Below are 24,020 nucleotides of genomic sequence, written 5' to 3' on the forward strand. Positions count from 1 at the left end.
TAAAAGTTCTGAAAAAAGCTGTGTTTTGGGGGGGGGGGGGGGAGGAGCTCTCAAGTACCTGCATTCTATGAAATAAAAGAATTCACAGGGTGATGAATTCTCCTGTATGTAATAAACAAATTGTAAGGAAACCAGAACATGTTCCACAGCTAGGATAAGTACATGTACCGTGTCCTGAAAAAAAACTTAGGGCAGCCTAGATAACATTTCCCAGTAATCCAAGGTCTAATTTTCACAGTAATGAAACTTAAATGCCACACTGACTTAATTAGCAAATTTGACTTCATAATCTCATTTCCAAGTCCTCTGCACTTAAGTCCTTTCTCTTCCATGAGTAGAATATGGAGTCAGTGGGCTGAAGGACAAGAGAAGAATTCAGACACTTTAGGTTGCTAAGGGGCAGGTCCAAAGGTAGTGAGTTATTTCCATTGATTGTTCAGTCAGTTACAGATCAAACTCCTTGTTCTACTCTTTCATCCTTTCTCACTACTGCACTTGACTAGTCTTAAAAAAAAAAAAAAATTGCTGAAGAGAGACCATCAAGATGGCTCTGCTTTCAGTGTCTGGGTTTTAATTCCGACTTTGGCACTCACTATGACCTGGAGCAAGTTAGCAAACCTCACTCTGTGCCTCAGTTTCCCCTCTGTAAAATAGATAGTAAACAATGACCATCTCAGACGGTTGCTAAGATTAAATGAGATAATATATATACAGAGTCCAACATGCAGAAGAAACTCAACTAGTATCAGCTATTATCACTATTTTTATGTTAAGTAATGAGCCAACTTTATAACTATACTTTATCAAACATATCAAGCCACCATAGAGAAAGGTCTCCTTGCTAAGCAAAAATTTAACAGCAAATAGTGTTTAAAAAGCCACTGAAGTTAAAAATCTTGTGGAGAATGAGTCATAAGGAAGGAAGACATAGTAATAAAGATGGTAGAGATTAGTTTCTTAAAAAAGGAAAACTTAGTGGAGCTGATAAGGGATACTGTTTAGCCATCTATAAAAACAAATCTCTGCCAAGTGGTTCCTAAGCCAAGAGCTTCAACACCTCTGGTTCTTTAGCTTTAGCTCTGCAGAAGTGAATGACCGTCTGTCCCATCATGAAAATAAAAAGCGATGCTACTTGTTAACGTTGTAATGTCAATCAGAACCTCTGGGGTAATAGTTGAATAATGGTCTTTTTCAAAGTAAGAATAGAATTTCTCTTCTTTAATGAATAAAGTTAGAATTTCTGCTTAACCCCAAAAGAGATCAAGTAATTAATATGATTTTTCAGGTTCCAAAGATAAGAACCTTAACTATAATCCTAAATTTTCTAAGTTTCTCTTAGTTGGCTAAATGCAGTAGTAAATAAATATGACTGACAACTTTTTTCTCCTGACCTGATATATCAGGATGGCAAGAGTATCTCAATCTGAGCAAGAAAAATTTCATAGGCTCTTTAAGAATAGGGTTAGTAGGGCCAGCCCCGTGGCTCACTCGGGAGAGTGCGGCGCTGGGAGCGCAGCGTCGCTCCCGCCGCGGGTTCGGATCCTATATAGGGATGACCGGTGCGCTCACTGGCTGAGCGCGGTGCAGACGACACCAAGCCAAGGGTTGCGATCCCCTTACCGGTCACCAAAAAAAAAAAAAAAAAAAAGAATAGGTTAGTAAACCTTAACTAGGTTTAACAAAATTTGGTAAAAGAGAAATGATGGAAAAAAGTCAAAAGTATTGGCATATTGTATAGCTCTTGCTTTCATTTTATTTTCCTGTTAATTATACCCAATAGACAATTAAAACATACACCTGTTTTCTAAGGACCAGACTTCCTTTAATAAGTCCATGTGGATTGTTAGCATCAAATTCCATCTGTGTTGAATTCTTTTGTCATATTACTAAGGGAAGGTATCCATGTTTCTGAGCAATAGTATCTTTTCTCTCTCATTTTGAAGGTTAAGGAGCCAATATTCTTTCTCCCAGCGCTTTCTGAGATTCATTTATCAAAGGTAGCTTGTAGGTAGTCTCAGAGTATGTGAAACACTATAAATGAGCTCCCTAAGTCACTCTCAGAGTAGTGAGCCATTGATCCATGCTAGCAATCTCTAGGGATTACCTTTTCGGTTTGCTATTTCCCTTCCAGTAACACAGAAGTAAAAATTAAAAATCTGTTCTGCTCCTTTAGAATGCATGGAAGGGAAAATCAAACATTCCTTTATTTCATCATAAGAAAGGTGCCTGTCTCTGAAGTTGGGTATTTTCACTAAAGAGTGGTCTTCCTGGAGTCTTTTCCCCTCACATAATGCTGAACCAACACGTCCTTATCTAAACTTTCTGAAAATCAACAGCATGTCAGAGTTGGAAGGGACTTTAAATGATCTGAACTTCTTATACCACACTTAAGTGCCTGATGTACAATACAGCCACCAGATGATTATTCAGTAGTAAATCTATTTAAAAGTAATATCATAAAATAAAGAAAACAACCCAAATCCTCCAACTTGTGATTCCAGAATTCTTTGCACAGGTACTAATACCCACATTATTAAGAATTATTACTTGCCAAATATTACAATAGAAAATAGAATTACTTTCTCGAACTAGGTCTCTAGGGTTTATCTGTTAATCTTTGCAGTGCTGTAGATTCTTTCTACTCCAAGGACTTATGTGAACATTGAACATTCACTGAATATGAAAGACTAGACTCTGATCTTAAAAACAATCCTGATTTTTTTTTTTTTGGCAGCTGGCCAGTACGGGAATCTGAACCCTTAAAAAATAGTCCTGATTTTTTAAACCTTTGATTCATTAAATAATCAACATTCAACCTATCTAGAAACATCATTTATCATCAGTACAAGAATTCAAAAGCAAATAAACTGGAGTTTGTATTTAAAAAGGAAAATCATGGTGTCCACTGGAAAAAGTAGAAAAGACTCAAAGGGCAACACTTAGCTACTACTGAGGATATACTAGAAACTTTTACATATAAGCTATAATTCAGCAGCTTTTAAAATTTCATGTTTATTCATATTTTTCAAAATATATGTACATAAAAAAGGAAGATTTACAACAGGAAAGATTGCCTTACATGCAACACAAATTCCAATGAACTCATGATGGGATCACACGATTATGACCTAATTCAAGCCAATCTTCTTAAGTCCATTTCCCAGCCGTGCTTCAGGCTAAGGAAGGGATCCCAGGAGACAATGCAAGTGGAATGAATATGAAACAAACATCTTTTGCCTCTGGCAGCACTCAAGGGGCCAGAAGATTACACCAAAAAGTTTAAGACAAGTAAAATGTCAAGTGCCACAGGGAAGATAAATGGTAACCGGAAGTCGGTATTTCTCAAGTAGAAAGCTATTACTATTTAACACAACTTCACAATACTGAAACAAATACAAATAAGAAAGGGTTAGGTAGTTGGGCTTCATTTGCTTTTTTTTCTGTTTTTTTTTTTAATATCTCAAAAAGGAAGCCACTTGCTTGATATCAAAAGTGCTGTGGAAAGAAAGGAGGGGGAAAAAACCCACAGATGAATTTGGAATCTAGTTTATTTTAGCAAATTGTATGTTTTTTCACTTAACATTTCTACATTAGCAACAATGTAACTCTCCAACATTTCCTTATAAAAAAGGCAAACAGGAAATAACAACTCATGCTCCAAATATTAAAAAATATATTTAAACATTTGATCAAGAAGATTTTATGTTCTCATTTTTGGTAACACAGGCAACACCAGAAATCACAGATTTAATATATTCCTATACTTCCCTTTCGGTCAAAAACCAAGTGGTGTAAAGAACTTGTGCTTACTGTTAAGGGAATGCAATGCTCTAGGCCAGTGAAAAATACCTGTAAATTGATCAATGTGAAAAGTGGCCCAAAGGAGCTGTGCATCTTCAGAATCTAATGAGATCATACTGGTTTTGGTTAATTCCCAAAGCTAAAATGTCTCTGTGTTTATAGTTGGAGAGAAAGGGTTAGTAGAATGGTTTTTATAAATAAGATGAACTATTATAGCTATAACTGAAATCTCCAGGCAGGAGGATTTACAATTCAGTCAGTGCTATACTGCCTCCTTTTTACTTCTAGCACCTGACCAGCATCCTGCTCTTGATGCTTTCTACCAATATAAAATTTTTCCAACTGTTTAGATAAAACTGGAAGGGGGAAAAAAAAAAAAGCCAAAGCTGACCATAAAAAAAAGAACGGTGTTCACGGTAGAGGGAGCAAAGAAGACAAGTATAGATTACATAGTTTAGGAAAGTCAAGGATTATTGCAGAAATTAAAATGACTGAGGGAAGGGGCAGGCACCAAGAACAGCACCTAAAGCTAACAAATGCCTAAACTGGTTTATTTATATTCTCTCCCCACAATGTTCATACGGGAGAAAAACAATGTAGTTTTAAAAGCATCAAACTAAAATGCACACTGACCTTAGAAAATAAGATTTTGAATTTCATCATGATACCCTTTTTTTCCTATAAAATTTACTTTTTTGCTTTGAAAGACTTCTTCATGGTGGATTTGCCCTTGCCAGGCAGTTTTACTTCTTTTCTCGCACTGGTTGCAGGCTTCTTTGAAGAACTACCACTAGGCTTCTTAATGACTGAGGGTGAGGGTCTGGCTTTCTTGGCAGGAGTTTTGGCCTTAGGAGGGGCTTTCTTGGGCAGGGGCCTAGCTTTCCCCCGCTGGGAAGCTGGGACTTTAGGTGCAGGCTTGGACCCTCTCTGTTTCAGGGATGCAGCTTTCCCTGGGGACTTGGCTGGGGTTTTCTTCTGCAACCTGTGAGAACCAAAAAGCAAAGGCAAACACTTAGTACACCAGAGATTCACTTTGCCAGGACAACCAGATGCTTCGCCAAAAAATTAAATAGCATATGTAGAAGTCACCTATATTAAGAATGGGAATGTGACTTAATTATTTACTAGAGGCTTTACTAAAATTGTATAAAAATCCAACTACTTCATGGATGTCTACATGTAATACCATGACTTTTTTCCTAGGAAAATATGAAATTAATTTTCGTTAAATAACTAAACTATGGCTATATATAGGTTTGACTAAAGAGTAAATTACACAGTCACAGTGCTTCCTAAGTTCAGAGCCCCTGAATTTTTAAGGGAGAAGATAAATTCAAATGTTACACAAAGAACATGAGAAGGGTCCTAAGTTGTTAAAATACTTTCCTATTTTCAGCCCTCCTATTAGTACCATTTTCACCTTTAAGACTATTATCTCCCCCACAAGGAGGGTTTTTCACACATTCACACCTTCTCTTAGGGGGTGGCTCTTCGTCCTCAGAGTCTTCTTCTGATGACTCGTCTTCGTCTTCATCGTCCTCCTTGTCTTTAGAATCATCTGGCTCTTTCTTTGGAAACAGAACTCCTGGGCTATGAAAGAAAAAGAAAAAAAGATTAGATAAAAGAGAAGTCCCACATAGGACAAGGAAAATCTTATGAACCTGGGTGCTCTTCCCTGGATATTTCCACTTCTTCCTACTCTCCCCTCAAAATGCCAAATTAAGTTACAAGTATCAGGTTATAATTTAACCTATTTTGAATACACATACAAAGTTATGACAAATCTGTAAAAGTCACAGACCAACCTCATTCCCTTCCTCCCATCATTTAATAAAATTGATCCTTAATAATTTATTTAGTAAACAATTAAACTCCTGATGTGTCTGGTTCTGTATTAGCCACTGATTACACTGCAGTGAACAGTATGCATAGCAGTCTACATTTTAGTCTACACTTTTTGCCCTCATTATACTGGCAAATGACCTCAAAGTCATACAAAAAAAAGATAGACCCCAAAATCTCTTCAAAGTTTTAAAGAAATTCAGTAAGGATCCCCTAACTCTTGTTTGCCCTTAATGGTAGAAATCTTGATTCCTTTGATTAACACATCCTTAAATTATAACATGTTTTATTTTACTTTTTTTGACAGCCAGTTGGCACGGGGAAAAGTTATAACATTTTATGTGTATTAAACTTTAATAATTAAATTTAATGTTTAATGTTTGAAAAATTCCAATAATATGCATTCAATGAAGTAACATTTACATTTGTACACAAAGAATAATATTAGAAAGTTACACTGTAGTCTTGCTAGAATAAGGTCTTGGTGGTCAATATCACAGCACTTTATTAGTAATGAAAATATAAGAAGGCTACCGCACCAGTGCACAAAACAATGCTTGGCTCATAGGAGGTGCTCAATACATTTTTTGTTTCAATGAATAAATTCGGTATGTACAAGAAACGGGTTTTCTAATAAACGTCTCTGTCTCTACAGTATGAAGAAGGCAGAGTTAGGATTCTTAGAAGCAGTCAATGTTCTCCTCACTTGGTACTGGACAATTAAAACATGTATATAATACTCTAATAATCTTCCCATTATTATCGTTTACTTGATAAAGAAAGAATGAACATCAAATGATTGTCCAATGACCTCAAATAATCTGATGCCTGAATTCAGAAACAGTTGATTAACAACAAGCTTTAGCAGGACAGATAAAACTCCTCTGTTCTTATATGAAAACTTTTTGCTCAAAAATGATCCTGCCTTAAGTAGTCTTTATTTTCAAATATTTCCACTTCAGTGCAATAGTAATAAGGTAAAATAAGTTAAACCAAACCTGTAACCTAGAATCTGATTTTATATTTATATTGACCAGCATTTTACATTATGGGGTAGGTGCGTACCTGGGGTAATAGGGAAAACAGAGCTGAAAAGTGCCACTGAATCCTTTACCAGAAATCTGTTCCATCCACCCATTCTTTTCACATTTCTGTAAGGTTTTCTTCAGCAAATGCACTGAACAAAAAATTCAAAAATGAAGCAAGTTATCTAGTTGTTCGGATTTGGGAATTCTCTTAACCACAATTAGATGCCCTTCAATGTCCTGTCACACACAGTAATTGACAAATGCTAAGTCAATCTTTTGTGGTCAAAGGTATTAATTCACTAAACATTTATTTAATGCTCATAGATTTGGCAAGAGTTAAATCATAATGAAAATACACATTACAAATTGTTGAGTCAAATTCCTCATTTCACAGAAAAGGAAGCAGGAACCTAGAGTGGTTAAAATGACTTGGGCCCAGAGTGGTTAAGTGATTTGAGCTAAGGCAGCACATAACAGCAGACCTAAAATGAAATATTTGTATCCATTCTTTCAAATATCTATTATGTACCTATAGGTATTGAAAATTATCTAGAAGAATATTAATGAAGATTAACAGAACCAATTCCTCATAAATTAGTAAACAACAACAAAACAAGTGAAGGCCACCCCATCTTTCACACACAGAAATATCAAAAATGTATTTAATGGTGATTCAGTGTCAAAAAAACAGCTGCAAAATCAGTGAAACTGAAAAGGTTAATAACTAAAATCATCTTCTCTTAAAACACTCAGCCAACAGAGAAAATCATAAAATAGTCTATATATTGTAAGTACAAAAGGGAAAGATAAAATACCAATTTTCAAAGTAGATAAGAAAACAATCAAACTATTCCTTCATAATGTTAAAAATACATATTGCATATATGTTAAAAGTCAATATTCAGACTTCAAAATTACCCATTTATTTAAAATAATATATTCTAGTTTGCATTTTTTGTTAGTTACTTAATTTCCATATTCCTCACTCTATATCGTGTCTGTTCCAGTGGTTCATTGAGAGGTTATCCAATCTCACTAATCCATAAGTGATAATGCTGCTAAGGCATGGTGTCTAATCTTAAATCACCATCTCCTAGGGTAAATATACTTTACTGAAACAACGTATTTTCTGTTATAGAGATTAAGTCAAGAAATAATCTAAGCAGTAAGTATTCTAAAACCCTTGCTTGGTTTCAAGGTGAATCTAGACGTTTTGGTAAACATTCAGAAGTAGGTAAAAATATACTATAATTGAAAGCTGTTGGGCTGGCCCAGTGGCGCACTCGGTAGAGTGCGGCGGCACTCCCACTGAGGGTTTGGATCCCATATAGAGACCGGTCCACTCACTGGTTGAGCGCGGTGCGGGCGCGACACGGAGGGTTGCGATCCCGTTGCCGGCCACGAAAAAAGACAAAAAGAAAAAAAAAAAAAAAAAAAGAAAGGTGTTTTGAACCTAGAGATTTATCTAAATTACAATGAAAGTATCAGAAAAATCTTTACAGCAAAGTAAAATCAACTTCTGATCAGCATATACTGTAAATTTTTTTCTTTTTGTAAATGATCAATTTCTTGGTTTTTCACAGTGAGAAGCTAGTGCATTAGCAGTATGATCTCTGCTGTTTTTTCCCGAAGAAAATTCCCTTAATCCCATTTAAATGCACACATCTCTGAGTCTTACTTTGATAGTTAGAATTGGTCCCTGGGTGGTTCTCCAGGACATACTTCTTCAGAGCAGTGGTGGAGCAGGTCTTCGGTTCATTCATGGCAGCAATGGCAGACAAGATTGCATATTCCATCAGGCTTCCACCAAGCAGGGGTTTCTCCCCTGATTTCTTCAGCTGTTTTCCAAGGAGGAAGAGAAAAGCATCAAGACAACACTCTCCCAAAGCAGGTCAAGACAAGACTCCTCTGCACCAGGTGGGTCGGAGTTCCTGCATTAGCACAGATATGTTTTACAATAAATTGTCAGGTTAGGGACTTTCTCTTCCCATCCACCAGGTACTCAATCTAACTGAGGAGTCCCAACCCTTGTGTGATATATTCTCTTTCCAACTATCCTCCATCCACCCTAAAAAGCAAGAGCCAACCTAACCCAAAGACACCGACGGCTCCACCCCAAAAAGCAGGGCTAACTTGTTAGGCCCCCAATAAATTAAGACTCTTTCGAGAATACTTCCTTTTTCTGAACCTGAAAAATGAAGTAGTTACAAAAACAATAATGTCTTTTTAATCCTATAAGAAAAACAGCAAAGAAAAATTTTGGTAAAAATTTAGGGTATCATACAACAGATAATTACATAGTATATTTCAAAGATGAAAGGATGGGGAACAAAGGTTAGCACCAATAAGCACAGAGGAAAATAAGGAAATTAAGCATGTTCTATAACAATGATTCCCAAAGAGTGGCCCACAAAACCCTGGGGGTTCCTAAGACCCTTTTTCAAGGGATCTGCAAGGTCAAAACTATTTCATAATAAAAATAAGATGTGATTTGCCTTTTTCACTGTGCTGACATTTGCACTGATGGTGCAAAAGAAATAGTGGTAAAGTCACTGCCACTTTATCACAGATCAAGGCAAAGGCATAAAAATGTACCAGTAGTTATCTTCCTCACTGCTACGCACTTATGGTTTAAAAAAAAAAAAAAAAAAAAAAAAAAAAACACCTTGCCAGTTTCACTTAGGAATGCTGTTGATAAAGGAGTAAAAATTATTTTATATTAAATGTCAACCCTGAGTGTTTGTCTTTTTAATATTTTATGGGACAAAACAGAAAGAATGCATTAGGTATATCTGCTACATATGGAGGTATCGTGGTCTTAAGGAAAAGCACCTGAGTGAGTTATGAGCTGAACTAGTTGTATTTTTCATGGAATACCCTTTTTACTTGAAGGAACAAGTGACAGATAAACTATGGTTATTCAGACTTGGGTATGGGGTAGACATTATATTGAAAATGAAGTAAGTAAGCCTGTTGTCACTTTAAGAAAAACAACAGTATTCACTGCCAATGATAAAATTCAACCTTTCAGGAGAAAATGCAAATTGTAGAAAACTTGTATCTATTGCTGTGAGCTTGGTATCTTCCCAATAATTAAAAATACTGTTCTTATGAGACCAATGGCTGATACTAATGATTGTAATTTTTGTTACTCTCTGATGAAATGTCAACATTTGGAGAATTTGCATAACTCAACAAGCCACTATTTTCCAAAAGACCAATGCATTATGTTACAAAATTATGCATGGTTAAAAGAACTACTCAGAGTTCAAGATAAACCAATGAATTTTAACGTTAACAGAGTACAATAAGTTCCCTAATATGGTTTCAGGTTCCACGTGGCAACTAACCTTTAAGAAATTACCACAAAAATCAGTATAACAGACTGTATCAACAGAATAAAGAACACAAACCACATAGTCATCTCAATAGACACAGAAAAGCATTTGACAAATCCAATAACCACTCATGATAAAAACTCCCAACAAACTAGTAACAGAAGAGAACTTTTTCAACCTGATCACAAACCTCTATGAAAAACCTACAGCTGACTTAATCGTGAAAGACTAAATGCTTTTCTCTCTAAGATGGGGAATAAGACAAGGATGTCTGCTCTCACCATTTCTACTTAACACTGTACTGCAGGTTCTATCCAGAGCAATAAGGCAAGAAAAAGAAGTAAAAGACGTCCAGATTGGCAAGGAAGATATAAAATAGTCTTTACTTGCAGATAACGTAATCCTGTATGTAGACAATATTAAGGAATCCACAAAAAAAACCTACCAGAATAAATGAGTTCAGTAAGGTTGCAGGATACAACATTAATAGACAAATCAATAATACTTCTATAGAACAGCATGAACAATCTAAAAATGAAAATAAGAAAACACCTTCATTCACTCTAGCATGGAAAAAGAATACAATACTTAGGAATAAATTTAACAAAAGAAATCAGGCCTGTACACTGAAAACCACAAAACACTGATTAGAGAAATTAAATGAAGAGACAACAACACTGGAAAGATACCAATTCTCCCCAAATTGATCTATAAGAGTTCAATCAAAGTCCTACCAAAATCCCATCTGGTGTTGGTTGTTTTTAAATTTTTTTTGGCAGAAATTGACAAGTAGATCCTAATTTGGTTTTTTTTTTTTTTGGTGGTTGGCTAGTACAGGGATCTGAACCCCTGACCTTGGTGTTGTAACACCATGCTCTTACCAACTGAGCAAACCGGCTAGTCCAGGATCCTAAAATTTGTACAGAAATGCACAGGACCCAGAATACTCAAAACATTCTTGATTGTTCGAGGTCTTATAATTCCAAATTCCAAAACTCACTCTAAATCTACAGTCATCAGAAGACACTGGCACTAAGGATTCACATATAGACCAATGGAACAGAACTGGGAGTACAGAAACAAACTCTATACTTATGGTCAATTAATTTTTGATAAGGTAGCAAGGCAATTCATTAAGGAAAAAAATAGTCTTTTCAATAAATGGTACTGGGACAACTGAATATCCACATGCAAAAAGATGAATTAAACCCTTACCTCATACTATAAACAAAATTCAATAGACATAAATATAAGAGCCCAAACTATAAAACTCATAAAAGAAACTGTAAAATCCTTAAAAACAAATGGCCATTAAGCACATGAAGATGTTCAACATCAGTAGGGTAGTCATCAAGGAAATGCCAATCCAAACCACAGTGAGATACCCACTTCATATCGACTAGTATGGCTTTGGGATACAAAGTAAAAAGAGAACAACAAATGTTAGTGAAGATATAGAGAAACTGAAACCCTTACAGGATGGTACTTCAAAAAGTTCATGAAAAGATTCATACTATATTTCAATTCTTATTTTTCCACAAACTTTCAAAAAGTACTTCCATACATTGTTGGTTGGAATATAAAATGGTGCAGCCACACAGCCAATTTCTTAAAACATATTTATCATAGAGCCCAGCAAGTCCACTCCTAGTCATATACCCAAGTGAAATAAAAACACATATTCACACTAAGTTGGACATTAACTGTTCATAAGGAAGCATTATTCATAATTAGTTAAAAAGTGGAAATAACCCAAATGTCCATCAACTAATGAATGGATAAACAAAATGTGATATATCTATACAACGGAATACCATTTGGCAATAAAAGAGAAAGAAAGTACTGATACATGCTGCAACATGGATAAAACTCAAAAAATCATTATGCTAAGTGAAAAGAGCCAGACACAAAAGACCACATATTGTACGATTCCACCTATATGAAATGTGAAGAAAAGGCAAATCTATATAGAGAAAGTAGACTAGTAGCCTGCCTGAGGCTGGATGGAGGTGGAAATGGGTAGAACTGCAAATGGAATGAAAAGGTACTAAAACTGGATTGTGGTGACAGATGTACGACTCTGTAATTTTACTAAAAACAGATGAATTATAAATTGTAACATAAAACAAGTGTATCTTATGGTATGTAAATCATGCCTCAATAAACCTGTTAAAAACAAACTACCATTTGTTGAATTTTATTTAGTGTGGTATCAAAGAATATGTCCGCAACAATCTGAAAGTTACCTTAAAGTATTTCACCCTTTTCTAACTATATTCCCGTGTAAGGCTGTATTATGTCTTTATAGACATACGCCGAAACACGTTGGAACAGATACCAGCTGTATTCTATGAAATTAAACATTTATAGACATTTGCAAAAATGTAAACAGTGCCCTTCTTCTCATTAAAATACATTTTTTTTGGGGGGGGGGGGAATACAGTTGTTTTTCATTAAAAAATGTGTTATTTATGTTAACATGTTTACTACTGTTATTTTTTAAAGAATTAATAAATATTTTTAAATTTCCTCAGTTTTAATGTCTAATACAGTAAATATGGGTATAATCCATATAAACAAAAGCTCTTTGGTGGTCCTCAATAAATTTTAGAGTGTAAAGAGGTCCTTAAACCAAAAACTTTGAGAACCACTTCTCTACAACCAAGCCTTTGGCCTCTAACCTGGAATGTCCCCGAAGCACCTTTGCCAGTTATCTGTTCTAACTGGCCTCTTTCTACTGCTCTCTGCAGAGCATTCTTCAACAGCTGAGGCCTGCAGAGAAAAACAAAAAATAGTAATAAACATCAATAAAAGAAAAATTTAAAGAAACAGATCCAGGGTTATTCCCAGATCTAAAGGTCTGATTCCTATTATATGTAGTATTTCATTAAAATGGACAAAAAAGTAATAAATTTCTGGCATCCTTAACAAGTGGCGTTCTTTTTTTTCAAGCAAAGAAGCTAAGTCATTACCTGTCCATACAGAAAAATGTACCATACAAAACTAATCTGCAAATTGCCAGGGCACTTCCCAAACCCATCATTTATTACCATCAAACCACAACAGTAACCAAACCAAATTAACAAGCAAAGGATGGATATCTTTAAAGTCTCATCCAACTCTGAAATTCTCTGAGGCAAAATCTAAACATCAATCTGTTAGAAATGCAGAGATGAAATTAAGATCAAGAAACTTGAAATTACTTAAAAATGTTGAAACTATTAAGAATTTAAGAGGTCTCCAAAGAAATTAATATGTTTAGGGAAAAGTATAGGGCATAAAACTGAACCTTGGGCTATGTTCACTTCTTGGTATGACTAGAAAGAGAAAAAAAAAAAGTTACCAGTTACATCTTATACAAGGATTAGATTTTAAACTGATTTCTAATGCCATATGACAGAATTACGTTCAGATTTTGTGTTTGTGTGTGTGTGTGTGTGTGTCCGGATGGTACCCTCAAAAATGTTGAAAGACCTTCTTAGAGGCCAACCCAAAGTTTCTATGTAAACCTGTATGCCCAGTTTTTCCTCTAGATCCGCAAAAAAAAAATTACTGCTATAAAATTATGGAGGTGACACACATGCTATATATAAAAAAGTCTTCAGTGCTCGCTTCAGCAGCACATATACTAAAATTGGAACGATACAGAGAAGATTAGCGTGGCCCCTGCGCAAGGATGACACGCAAATTCGTGAAGCGTTCCATATTTTTCCACATTGTATATCGACAAAATAAAATTAATAAAATAAAATAAAAGTGAAAAAAAAAAAGTCTTCAAACATTATTAGCATCATAGTTTCAGCATGGTGTGGTGTTCATACCACAAAAGGTATATTGAAACTGAGACTAATAACATTAGCATGAGTTGAGCGCTTATTAGATGCCAGACACTGTTCTAAGTGCTTAACATGAACTAAGAGATTTAAGCTCCGTGGGTTATACACTGATTTTCAACAAGGAAACTGAGACACAGAGAGTTAACTTATTCAAAGATACAAAGCTAGAAAATGATAGAACTAGGATTTAAACCTAAGGGGTGTGGTTCCAAAGCCTGTGTGCTTAGCCACAATGCTCTAGTAAATGGGAGAAGGAATTCGTGTCTCAACCCACATGAGGCATATGCTCCTTGAGTGAAAAGGTCAAGAGAACTGCCCATGTGTCATTCATTCATTCATTCAACTCATATTTATTGAATATCTACTGTGAGCTAGGCTCTAGGGAAACAGCAGTGAACAATATCGACAAAAAATAATGGCCTTCAAGAGTTTGACATTCTAATGGGGTGGAAAGGCAATAAAAAAAAAAAAAAAGCAAAAAATTATGTAGTATGTTAGAACATGATGAGTGCTATGGAGAAAAACAAGGGAAAGAAGTGGGATTCAGAATGCTTGGAGAAGGGAGAAAGGTTTTCGTTGGTCATACTGACTAAATGCAATGTGTGGGCCACGTTACTATATTGACTCGAAAAAAACAACTGTTAAAAAGTCATTTTGGAGACATCTGGGAATATTTGAACATGGACTGAGTTAGATAATGTTAAAGAATTATTAACGTTGTTAGAAACTATGTTAGTACAGGTTAAGCATCCCTAATCCAAAAAATGCAAAATGCTCTAAAATCTGAAACTCTTTGAGCATTGACATGATATTCAAAGGAAATGTTCATTGAAGCATTTTGGATTTCCAGATTAGGGATGCTCAACTGGTATGCATTCTGCAAATATTCCAAAACCAAAAAAAAAATCTGAAATCCAAAACACTTCTGGTCCCAAGCATTTTGGATATGGAATAATTAACCTGTGAGATGGTTATGTTCTTTTTTCCAAAATAAAACAAATAAAAGGTAATAAAGACTCCTTCCACCACATGAGGATATAATGAGAAGGTGGCACTCTACAATCTGGAAGAGAGTCCACAGAGAACCCAATCATGCTGGCACCCTGACGTCAGACTTCCAGTCTCTAGAACTGTTAGAAATAAATTTCTGTTGCCTGTAAGTCAAAATAATAATGACAATAATAATAATAATAATAATAATGATGATGATAAAGCAGTCAAGGCAGGCCTATGGTGATGACATTAGAGTAAAAACTTGAAGAAAGTAAAGGAATCAGCAAAGTGGATTCCGGGGAAAAACCATTCAGGCAAAGGGGATAGGAAATATAAAGAGTATGAGGCAGATGAGGGAGGGAAGAGTAGTAAATTAGGTCAGAGATGCAACAGAAGTATAGTGCCATGTAAATCATTTTAAAGACTCTGGCTTTAACTGTGAGGCAGATGGGAAGCCACTGGAGGGTTTGAGTAGAAAGGTGATATTATCTTACATTGTTAACTGTAATGTTAAGAACATACTGAAGGGGAACATGAAAAAAGCAATTAGGAAGTTACTGCTCTAATTCAGGTGAGAGATGATGGTGGCCTGGAAGAGAGTGGTAATAGTGGAGATAATGAGAAGTAGCCTGTTTACTGATGTATTTTAAAGACAAAGTAATTGCTTAGAGATCAGATGCAGGTGGGTGATAAAGAGAAGAGACCAGTACAAAGCCAGGGTTTTTGGCTCCAGCAACCGGAAAGATGTTATCATTAACTGAGGTGGAGATGATATGGGAGGTACAGGGCTTTTTTGGGGGTGGGTGGATCAAAAGATCAGTTCTGAACATTTAAGTTAGATATGTAAGTGGTGATGTCAAGTAGGTATCTATAAAAATGAATCGAGTTAGGAGGGAGGTATGGGCTAGATTCATAAATTTGTAAATTAATAGTGTATAAGTGCTATTTAAAGCCTTGTAAATGGAAGAAATTACCAAGTGTGGACAAAAAAGACAAAAGCCATCAGGTATAACCCTGGGGGCATTCTTACATTAAGCGACAAACCAGAAACCCTTAGATTGAGAAAGGAAGTATATAGTAAGGCTGGAGTAAAATCAGGAGAGTGGAAGGAAAGTCAATAAAATGTTTCAAGCACATAGGAATCAACAAGTGTGTCAAATGCTGGTGAGCTAAGGACTATGAACAGTGAGACTTGTAATGCGGTCACTGGTGAAGCTGACAGGAAGATAAAGCAGTAGGGATAAAGTATGACTAACAATAGGTTTAAGAGAGAGTAGAGGGCTGGCTGGTTAGCTCAGATGATTAGAGCACAGCCTTGTAACACCAAGATCATGGCAAATCACCAAAAAGAGAGTGGGAGGTAAGATATTACAGACAGCAAGTATTTACAACTAATACTTCAAAAAAGTATTTTTCTCACTCTTTTGTTTTGCCAAGCAAGAATGGCTAAATTTTCATGTTAAATGTGTATACGACAAGACTCCACTATAATCAGAAATAGAGAAAATCAATAGTTTCACATAAGTAAAGAAAAAAAGTTTCAAAGGAAAAAATTACCATTAAAAAAAAAAAGATCATGGGAAAAGGTCTTCAGGTTCATTAGCATTTTTGGGTCAACAACTCATCTATTACTATCAGGCAAATATTGTTTCAACATCAGATGGTGACAGAAAATGTTTCAAAAGACTAGACATGGAGCAAAGTTACACCAGTAACACCACATTATCTTAAAGAGTAGAACCATAAGGAAAGAAAAAAATGGGGAAGGATAGTCTCCAGTCATCAAAAAGTAGAGAATAAAGGCAGATAAAAATGAACATGTTTCCATTTTTAAATACACCAAACAGTGCATTTCTTATCCAGTTTTCTCTGCATACTACTACCATACTCAGAACATAAGAAGCATAACAGCATCAGGATATTAATTTCAAATTTCCTACTTCTGTGATTCTCTTTTCTTTTGCACTATTTTATTAGACACTTTGAAGACCACCAAGTGATTTTCTGAAAATGGGGCTTCTGAAACCTCAGCAATTCTAATTGTATGCCTCAGTAATGCCAAGTAAATACCAGTACTAAACTATCAGGACAAAGTGCATTCAATTTAGTAATCCTCCATGGAAAGAACTCTAGGTTAAATACAATTTTCCAAAAGGCATCACAACAAAGATCTCATAAAAACACATTCAAAACTCAAAATGTGATTCTGTGAATCACAAATTTAAACAAATTAATGTCTCCATGAATCCACAACTGAGCAAATGTGACAATCTAAATGATCAGTCCAGATGCTAAGTGGCAATTTTAACAAATGAGTTACTATCAAAATTATTTCAGGATTTTACATTACATGTTTAAATGATGAAGATATTATGCTATTTCTGCGTAGACGTTAAGTATTATTGAAGCCTGAATTCTCTTATGTTCTCAGTTATAACTCTAAAAAATGAGTATTTAAGAGGACAGAGAGTTCAGTATTAAATATTCTAACAGCTGACAATATAAAAAAAGTTACTTTGTCAGGATCTTATAAAAGAATGTGTGGTTTGGGTTTCAAAAAGAAAATGACATATGGAGATATGAAAAGAAAAACTAATTGGGCCAAAAAATACAACCCACAATAAAAGATTTTATTTCTAGCTTAGGTAAAAGTAATCCTTCTTGGATAAGTTATCTCCTTTCTCATGAAAAAGGGGCTAAGGGAATAACATGCCATGTTTTAAGATCCAGGCCAATGCCTCATACCTGATGTCCACTCTAAGCTTAGGATAGTATTGAGACACATATTTCCTGATGAGACTATAGGAAGCTTCTTTAGGTTCACAAAGGCGAGTGAAGGCCAGTGGGAGGACATCCTCCAATTTTACTTGTGGTTCTGGATCCACTGCAGAGCTCCTCTTCTGAAATATAATATCAAAAATTACAATCATTACAGAATATAGAGCTTTCTGTTCAAATGCTTCTACATAACAATTCAAGGGCTTTCCCCAGCTGACTGCCAAACCATCTAGCAAAAGGAAAAGTATCGCTTTTTTTCCACATTCAAATAAATCATAACACAGTGGCATAATGTCACTTGTGTGGCAATTTCTTTCAGATAAAAATTTCAGATTGAGTTAAAAATACATATAAAAGTCAAAAGGAATGGTATACTTTGTTTAAAGGTCTAATATTCATGATTTCAATTGCTGACATAGATGAAATACTAGATATCTTACCTTATTATTGCAGAAATACTTTACGTAAATGAAATTATTCATTTGCAGGGGAGTGTTAGTATTTTTTAAAAAGAGAGAAGAAAAATTGGCTCTTGGCATAGTTTTTGGGTCTAGTACTAGGTAAAAATGTACTTGTACACCTCCTCTAGTTTAAAGATATTTCAGAAAAAGAATTATTCATACAGCTACCCATAAATAAGGCAGTTAAGACCACAGGCTTAACTGGAGTGCTTGGGACTTGCACCTTAGCTATTCTATTCATTAGCTGGACAAAAAATTTCTTAAAACAAATTACTTATAACTCTGGGCCTTAATAGAAAGGCAGCACTTTTCAAAGTGTCAGGTACAGAGTACACACTCAAGAAATGTTACAGTGCTTAATGAAACTGTGGTATAGACTTCTTACCTTTCTGTTTCTGGATTTCTGAGGTGTTTTTGTTGATTTCTGGACCACAACAAAACTTCCAGAAGCACCTTTTCCTTTTACCTAAAATAAATTTTTATTTTAAATCATTCTAGTATTCATATCTATAACTTTGTACTAGACTAAGGGAATTACAGGACATGGTGATGTAAGAGCTAATGTAAAGTGCTGTTTAACTCTTCAGAGAAAAAAACAACAATGGATGAGAAGTCAAAAGACTTGAGATATAATCCTATTTATGATACAATCTAGCCATTCAATATTGGACAACCCAGTTAACCTTCTGAGCTTTTGTTTCCTCACTGACAAAACTGAGGAAGAATGTTATTGTGATACCAGGTTAAATAGTTTACTAAAGCTTTAAAAAAAATCAAAAATGTCCCATGAAAGGAAGGGATACAATCTCTTACAGAAAATGAGAAAATTCCTCACTGTCTTGGAAGGAAGAGAGCTCTCTGGCAAAAGTTTAGAGACTAGTTGGTCTCAGGCTAACTAGTGATAATTACAGATTATCACCTCTCACGGGAAAGATTATCTAATAACTTTTTAAAACATTGTACATGATGGTATGTATAAGTCTTACCACATATTTCCATAGTTTACAAAGCACTTTCATAGAACTTTAAAGTTGATTCACAGCAACCAGTCTTCCACACGTCAGCTGTACCTACACTGCTGTCAATGCAGCAATCAAGCTGAAATGCATTTAGCCTATTAAGTGTTGTTTAAGCATCAAACTGAGGGTCAGCCTATGGAGGCAAGAATTAGTCACAAACTAAATTTTCATAAAGAAAAACATGAGCCAGCCCATAAGCTGTGCTGACATGTACTATGTTAAGGATGGGTCTTTGGCTGTAATAAATATACTGGCTAGGTAAGACACCATTTAATCCATGATCACTTTAAACGCCATTTAAATATCAGTTTTACAACATTTTGAGAAAGCTAGACTGTAAGCTCCACACAACAGTAATCTGTTTTATTCACTGATGGAGTCCTAAGCACCTGTGTAGCAACACAGAAGGCACTCAGTATACATTTATGGAATTAAGTATTTGTTGAAAGTTCCTAAGCAGGGCTTAAATGCCTGTGGCACAGAATTCTATAGTAATCAAACTGTGCAGAAAGGTATAGAAAAAAGGCAACAGGACTCTGGGAATGTGGTAAGTTAGGTTCTTAGAACTATTTCTGCCACTACCATGGGAACTTGGTAGTTATTTTATCACTCTAGACCTCTGAAGAGAGTTAGATAAGATAAAATTCATTCTAGCTTTAGATTTTTTTTTTTTTTAAAGATGACCGGTAAGGGGATCGTAACCCTTGACTTGGTGTTGTCAGCACCACACTCACCCAGTGAGCCAACCGGCCATCCCTATATGGGATCCGAACCCGCAGCCTTGGTGTTATCAGCACCGCACTCTCCCAAGTGAGCCACGGGCCAGCCCCTAGCTTTAGATTTTTATGATTCTAAGAAATGCTTCAATGTACTATGCAAGGTAACATGGATTTAATGCCTGAAATCAATATTGGTTCTAGTACTAATCTCAATTCACTCAGGCTTCCCTGACACTAACAGGCTTTAGTAGTTTAGATACTAATCAGTTAAGGTAAACTTACTTACAAAGCTAATTTATAATGGTAACAAATCTAGTCACATAAGTCAGGCTTTAAAGCTAACAAACCTGGGGGCCGACCCATGGCTCACTTAGGAGAGTGTGGTGCTGATAACACCAAGGCCACGGGTTCGGGTTCAGATCCCTATATAGGGATGGCTGGTTAGCTCACTTGGGAGAGCATGGTGCTGACAACACCAAGTCAAGGGTTAAGATCCCCTTACCGGTCATCTTTAAAAAAAAAAAACCTAACAAACCTAAGACGAGTTAATTACCCTCTTTGTATCGCAATAGAAGGATTTCATAACTCTACTTCTCATCTTCAGTGCTACATGATTCCAAGCACAAACAGCCTCTAAAGAAAATCCAATTAGGAGTACTATTTTATTGCTTCTGCTCTCTAGAGGGATATTTAACTGTAAAAGCAACTGGCAACACTGTTTTTGAAACCTACCCTCAGATAATAAAACTAGGTCAAGCTTAAGTATTTCATCATCTCGTAATTTATTTTTTAACAAAAAGCCTTAAAAAGACTAAATTTTACTAAATATGGACTTAATAATAAGCAAATAATCTTATGTCCAACAACTGTGTAATACCTGTTTGATGACTCCTCTATTTAATTCTCTTTTCAGTGCTTGTTTAAGGAGATAGCCCCTTCTCTCCAGCTCCAAAGAAGGATACTTATGGATGATATATTTTCGAATAGCAACCACTGATGCACCACTCTTCTGGAAGCAAGCCTAGAAAACACATTTATCAAACCATACACATATTTTAAATTAGTTTTTTAAAAATTAGACAAAGAACCTGACACATATTTTCAAAATAAATTATTATGGAAGTGAAATTGATAATGAATGATAAACATGGCAGGGAAGAATAAACAGTACTTCAGGTAACTTCAGTTCACAATAGCTGTGGAAAAATACAGAATTACTAAATATTTCTGCAACAATTTTAAATTGTTCAAAACAGCCAAAGAGATCATACAATGAAAGAACAACACTGTGTGCTAATGAAGAACCTCTTTCCATTTTACTTCTATTCTATATTTAGAAGACAGATCTTTAGCATCAAAATGAAGAAAGCAGAACATTTCTATTGCTTATAAGATCACAGATCTGGCCGTTTTAAAGAATGAGTTTTGGCATACCAAGACCAATATTTCTCTGCAGGCTTTGTATGAATCTCAGCAGAGAGAAGCAGCAAAGATCATCTGAACCAATGGCATAAAAATGGGTTTACAGAAGGCAAAATCTTAAGGGTAGTTTTCAGTAACAACGGATGCATTCTATTGGAATTTAAAGTGCCCTCTTCCATTTTCATCCTATTTATCTAGACTCCATTTGACTAATGTCCATGGAAGAATTAAGTATCTCATATGTCACAAAGGTAGCAAATATTTTTCACATGCCTTATAGTTTGAAGCACACAGAAGTAGCATCTGTTATTTATCTAATGGACTAGTCCACCAATTTTGTGTTGCCATTGTCTAAAACTGAACATAGCACTTATTCACTCCCATTGGATAAGGACTTGGTTGAATGTTATATTCTGACAACAACGTAACTCACAGGTAGATGAACCAGAAAAAACTGTACAATACAAAACAAGTTGGGTTAATATGGGTCACCTAATTCAAGTCTTTGAACTATTAACAACCTACTGAAGTTTATTTCCTGACCTTATAAGAAAACACCAAGCAAAGAAAACTAAGCAGAAAAGAACTCTCTAATGCTAAAACAAATATTCCCCTGCTTCACCAAACTGACAATGAGATGGAAGTAGTCATCAGGACTCTGGTTTGATACAGAAAATGGTATCGGTGGTCTGAAATCATGATTTGTTATATTGCATGGAATATACATGACGTATATACATATTATTTGTACGAATACACACAATCATTTCAAACCATTCTTTAGGCCAAATTTATATTGTTTTAAAATTTTATTTCAATATTTTAAACTTTCAGTCCCTTCTCCATCCTTCAAACCCAGGCTGAATGGTCATGAAGTGAAATCCTAGAAGAAAGCCTACACAAGATAAATATCTTACTATGGCAAAGCTATCTAGACCAAGAAAGTTTTCTTAATGAGGTGAGAGCATAAGAAGTCTTGAAGAAGAGAAGAGAGAGGCCTGAAGGCAAACTCTTTTCCAGTTTATGTATCAGTGCTACATTCTCCAATTCTGAGAATGACAACCAGGCTGCTGCTCCTTATGTATACCAACTTTGGTTAAAATAATCTCACACCCCAGTCCTGACTCTAGCAACAGGGTCCCTGAAAATGAGGGATGTGATTTAAGTCCTCTTTATCATCTGATAACATGAAATAAGGCAAAATTAAGTAAGACTTATACAGTAAAGGTACTGTCAGATTAGAAGAAAACCTTAAAAGATTAAAATAATAAAACTGCGGCTGGCGGATTAGTTCAGTTGGCTATAGCGCAGCGTTACAATACCAAGGTCAAGGGTTTGGATCCCTGTACAGGCCAGCCGCCAAAACAAAAAAGAAAACTACATCTGACGATCACATAAGCTAAAGAAACTCAATGGATTATAGCAAAGTCATAAAGCAATGTAAGGGGCCGGCCCTGTGGCACACTCGGGAGAGGGCGGCGCTGGGAGCGCAGCGATGCTCCTACCGCAGGTTCGGATCCTATATAGGAATGGCCGGTTCGCTCACTGGCTGAGCGCGGTGTGGGTGACACCACACCAAGGGTTGCGATCCCCTTACCGGTCATGAAAAAGACAATAAATAAATAAATAAATAAAGCAATGTAAGGAGGATAATTTTTGCAAGCATTTTGGAATGGCTAGAAGATGAAGCAAAGCAGTGGATTTATAAGAGGGTTTCTTAGTTCAGGAGTGAAAGATAACCAATACCAATACTGGACATTCAGCTTTACTAACAGATCTAAATATATTTTAACAAAAATTCTCAATGTTATTGAGTTAGAGTCACAATTAGATGTTATACAGGCAAATACCCTGCTTGTCTCTCTACATTGTATCACTAGCAGAGTTGCCTGACACAGATAAGGTAGTCCTTAAATGTTTGTTGAGTGAATTAACATTTTCAGGCTTCAAATAAAAACTGTAGTACTTAATCAATTAACTGAGTAAAAAATATTCTAAAGTTAAAAATACTTGCCATAGTAAAATATGAATTAAAAAGAAAAACAACCGTGCTCACCAAATGTGATTATGTTAGAAAAACATAAACCTCACAATGGCTTTCTTCTATTTAAATCTCCTTTAGGAAACAGACCAAGTTTTCTGAAGAATGCCACCTTTAAATAAGCAAAAGATGAACAGAGTAATCTAAGATGAACTGCTTGAAATAAAAACTTGCCTTAATGGCCTCAGTAAGAATTGCATCCATCTTGGGACGTGGGGAGGAAGCCATCGGTGTTTGTTTCTGGGCCTTGGCTAGCTGGCTGGCAGAAAGGGTAGCCCAGGAAGGTATTGTTTTTTTCACTTTCTTCTCCTTTTCTTTAGACTGATCTTTTTCACTTTAAAACAAAGAATTGTTATTATTCAAGATAAACTTTCCAGAGAGAAGTATAAAATCAAAAAGACCAGAGGGATAAAAATTAATTTTTCAATTTATTTATACACTAAGGTGATATGTACAATAAGCAAAATTTTACAAAATAAAACATTTTTAAAACTCTGGATGATACTATAAATGAACTAAAAAGATGTTTTCTCTTAAGTACAGGAGAGAGGAGTCACACCAATTAGCACTAGTAAGAAGGCCCAGTACCCAAAAGAAATGAGAATTTAAAATGTATACTAGTAACAACTATAACAGATGGAATTTGATATGGTGGAAAGAACTCAATGTCAACCCACTGACACCCTTAACAGTGCCATGAAAGCAGCCATGACTTAGGACATGGCATACACGTTCCATGAGT

General features: G+C 35.5%; 1 protein-coding gene across 2 annotated transcripts in view; it reads right to left on the reverse strand.

Moving 5' to 3' along the window:
* Nucleotides 1-2,987: 2,987 nt before the first annotated feature.
* The window catches only part of HP1BP3 (heterochromatin protein 1, binding protein 3), a 29,456-nt gene continuing 8,423 nt past the window's right edge, over nucleotides 2,988-24,020 (reverse strand). For both annotated transcript variants that reach the window (XM_008590689.1, XM_008590683.1), the window contains exons 4-12: nucleotides 23,453-23,612; nucleotides 20,693-20,836; nucleotides 18,463-18,543; nucleotides 17,584-17,738; nucleotides 12,691-12,781; nucleotides 8,350-8,509; nucleotides 6,709-6,820; nucleotides 5,272-5,391; nucleotides 2,988-4,783 (exon numbers count right to left, since the gene is read on the reverse strand). In XM_008590689.1, the coding sequence (XP_008588911.1) occupies nucleotides 4,489-4,783; nucleotides 5,272-5,391; nucleotides 6,709-6,820; nucleotides 8,350-8,509; nucleotides 12,691-12,781; nucleotides 17,584-17,738; nucleotides 18,463-18,543; nucleotides 20,693-20,836; nucleotides 23,453-23,612 (1,318 nt within the window). In that variant the 3' untranslated portion in view covers nucleotides 2,988-4,488. The remainder of the gene's footprint in view (nucleotides 4,784-5,271; nucleotides 5,392-6,708; nucleotides 6,821-8,349; nucleotides 8,510-12,690; nucleotides 12,782-17,583; nucleotides 17,739-18,462; nucleotides 18,544-20,692; nucleotides 20,837-23,452; nucleotides 23,613-24,020) is intronic.

Source organism: Galeopterus variegatus, unplaced genomic scaffold (genome assembly GCF_000696425.1).
Source record: "Galeopterus variegatus unplaced genomic scaffold, G_variegatus-3.0.2 Scaffold142, whole genome shotgun sequence".
Taxonomy (NCBI): domain Eukaryota; kingdom Metazoa; phylum Chordata; class Mammalia; order Dermoptera; family Cynocephalidae; genus Galeopterus; species Galeopterus variegatus.